We start from the raw sequence: 2,623 nt of genomic DNA, 5'->3' as shown, positions 1-2,623 counted from the left end.
GTGTGTGTGTGTGTGTGAGTGTGTAGGTGCATGTGTGTGTGTATGTGTGAGTGTGAGTGTGTAGGTGTGTGTGTGTGAACCTACCCTGCTGTGTCCTCTGTGGTGGATTTTTTCTGGTTTGTACTGAGCGTGCTTCGTGGCGTTGTTGTTGTCATGTCCACGCCGGTCATCGTGCGGCGTGCCACATCCCCGGGGCTGTGATGTCACATCCTGAAGGCGGTAGACCAGGTGCTGGTCGGGGGAGGAGTCTGACGGCTCGATGCCGTAGCTGTCGTCAGCAAGATGCAACACTCCTCTGGAGAGAGGAGAGACGGAGTCAGAGTGAGACAGAATATAAGAGAGACACAGAGGTGGACGGAGTCACTGTGACGTCAGACACGGACACTTCTGCTGTCACCATCTTTGTTTTTAGTCATCACTATCTCATGTTGAATGATTCAGGTGTTTATTTCATCTGAGTAACTAAAAGTCATGAGACACAAACTGAGGACCACATGAGTGATTTTGGACAAACTGGTCATTTAAAAGTTCAGCTATATGTGTGTGTGTGTGTGTGTTGGACGTCCACCATATTAATTACTGAGCTATCACACAGATTGAAACAGCAGGGTGAAAGTCACCTACACACACACACACACACACACACACTATATACACTCCCTTCTCTCTCAAGGACAGAGTTAGTTTCCTATTTATATTCTCCCCACAGATGGCTCAGTGTGTGTGTGTGTGTGTGTGTCTGTGTGTGTGTGTGTACCTGAGGCCGTTGCAGATGCTCATAGCAACAGCAGAACCCTCCATGTCCTGAACGGAGCCCTGATAGTGACAGTGGTCCTGCAGCACACACACACACACAGAGGTCAGTCCAGCCTGCAGCGCCTCAGAGACACCAGCAAGGGGCGGACATGAGTTGCACACCAGACAGCCAGCTCATTGAAGCAGAAAGCCTGTTTATCTATATATTATTATACGAGTTAACTTGTGATTTAATACAGTTTTCATGTGTTTCTGTTGACGTCGTGTTTGCATATTGTTAGATTTCTATCTGCTGTAACTCTCACTGCCTTCCCTTCATGATTACTTCCTCCTCAGATTAGATCCATTCATGAAGCAGTACTTTAACGTCATAGAACACCGTCACTGGTTAGTTAGTTCATTAAAGTCACCATGAATACATGCAGGCATGCTGTCAGCCTCAACGCTCTTTCTTCCTCTTTATGTTCTTCTAAATAACAAACTTAATGAAAATATCTTCCATCATGTGTTCAACATCTTCCCACAACGTTTCCTGTTCTCATCACACTCTCACACACAACAGTGTTCATATGATTTATTTGATGCCAGTAGAGTCAATGTAAATGTAAATCATTAACGTGTCATCAAACACCACAGAAGAAGAGTGGAGGAGGTCAGGAGGCAGGAAGTATCAGTGCACTGCTAACACACACACACACACACACACACACACACACACACACACACAGGAGGGAAGTCCCATCATGCATCTCTTTGTGGGAAACATCTTATTTCAATAAACAGCTGAGCTTCAGACACACTGAGACGTTTCAGAGGAAGCGAGTTTAGTTTCATACGTTTGGAGACATTTAGCTTTAAGTTGCGTCATAAGTATTATTTTATTAACTAATATGAACTAATACTTCATTATTATTAACTTTAAATAAGCATCATGAAATAGTTATCAGACTTGTTTGTGAAGAAATAAATGCATAAAAACGTTATAAACTAAATTACCCACAACCCATTGCAGTGACATGGTGTAGATCTTCTGGTTATGATGTAACGTTGTATATTAATATCGTTACCAACAGACTGAACAGTTGTTCAATGACTCATCTGTGTCTGAATCATTACTGAGATGAAGCTGAAAATAGAGCTTTAGAACCAATAATGTTCTCAAAGAAACATGCAGAGGAAGTCGTTATTAGGATCGTTTTGAGCTCCTCTTTTCTTCTTCTACTCTTTTATTTCTGCTTCAGTTGGTTTTTTCATGTTTGACTTCACCGACTCCTCCTCCTCTCCTGATCGCAGCTTCCTGTTCTAGTTCATCCTCCGATGCTCTGATTGGTCACAACAAAAGCTCCCTGTGTGTGTGTGTGTGTGTATCTGTGTGTGTGTGTGTGTGTAGGTGTGTGTGTGTGTGTAGGTGTGTGTGTGTGTGTGTATCTGTGTGTGTGTGTGTAGGTGTGTGTGTGTGTGTGTGTGTGTGTGTATCTGTGTGTGTGTGTGTGTGTAGGTGTGTGTGTGTGTGTAGGTGTGTGTGTGTGTGTGTAGGTGTGTGTGTTACCTGTACAGGTGGTCTGGATGTGATGAGTGATCCATTGTGACTGTAGGAGAACACGGTGAAGTCTGCAGGAAGCAGCAGTCTGAAAACAACAACAACAACAACAACAACAACAACAAGTCACTTTAGCCTCATTTCCTGTCTGTCTACAAATGGATCCTACAAAATAAAAGCCCGAAAAAAATTACGCAAACTCAACGATCAGCGAACCATCTGAGAAATAATGTGAGGAAACATTGTAGAGAATAAAAGTATAAATAAAAAACGTAAAGATGTCAACAACAGTAAATTCAAATGATTTACAACATAAAAATAAATAAT

The 2,623-nt window shown here is 42.6% G+C and overlaps 1 protein-coding gene across 1 annotated transcript in view; it reads right to left on the bottom strand.

Annotated features, from left to right (window-relative positions):
* Positions 1-2,404, bottom strand: part of adam9a (ADAM metallopeptidase domain 9a) — a gene marked incomplete at its 5' end in the record, with an annotated part of 5,508 nt that extends 3,104 nt beyond the window's left edge. Inside the window, 3 exons of the mRNA XM_031840778.1 lie at positions 85-295; positions 758-834; positions 2,306-2,404. Coding sequence (XP_031696638.1) covers positions 85-295; positions 758-834; positions 2,306-2,404 — 387 coding nt within the window. The remainder of the gene's footprint in view (positions 1-84; positions 296-757; positions 835-2,305) is intronic.
* Between the last annotated feature and the right edge of the window lie 219 nt (positions 2,405-2,623).

Source organism: Anarrhichthys ocellatus, unplaced genomic scaffold, assembly GCF_004355925.1.
Source record: "Anarrhichthys ocellatus isolate YVR2014 unplaced genomic scaffold, GSC_Weel_1.0 scaffold3283, whole genome shotgun sequence".
Lineage (NCBI taxonomy): Eukaryota > Metazoa > Chordata > Actinopteri > Perciformes > Anarhichadidae > Anarrhichthys > Anarrhichthys ocellatus.
Note: the sequence above shows the minus strand (reverse complement) of the source record. Positions and strands in the feature narration are given on the sequence as shown.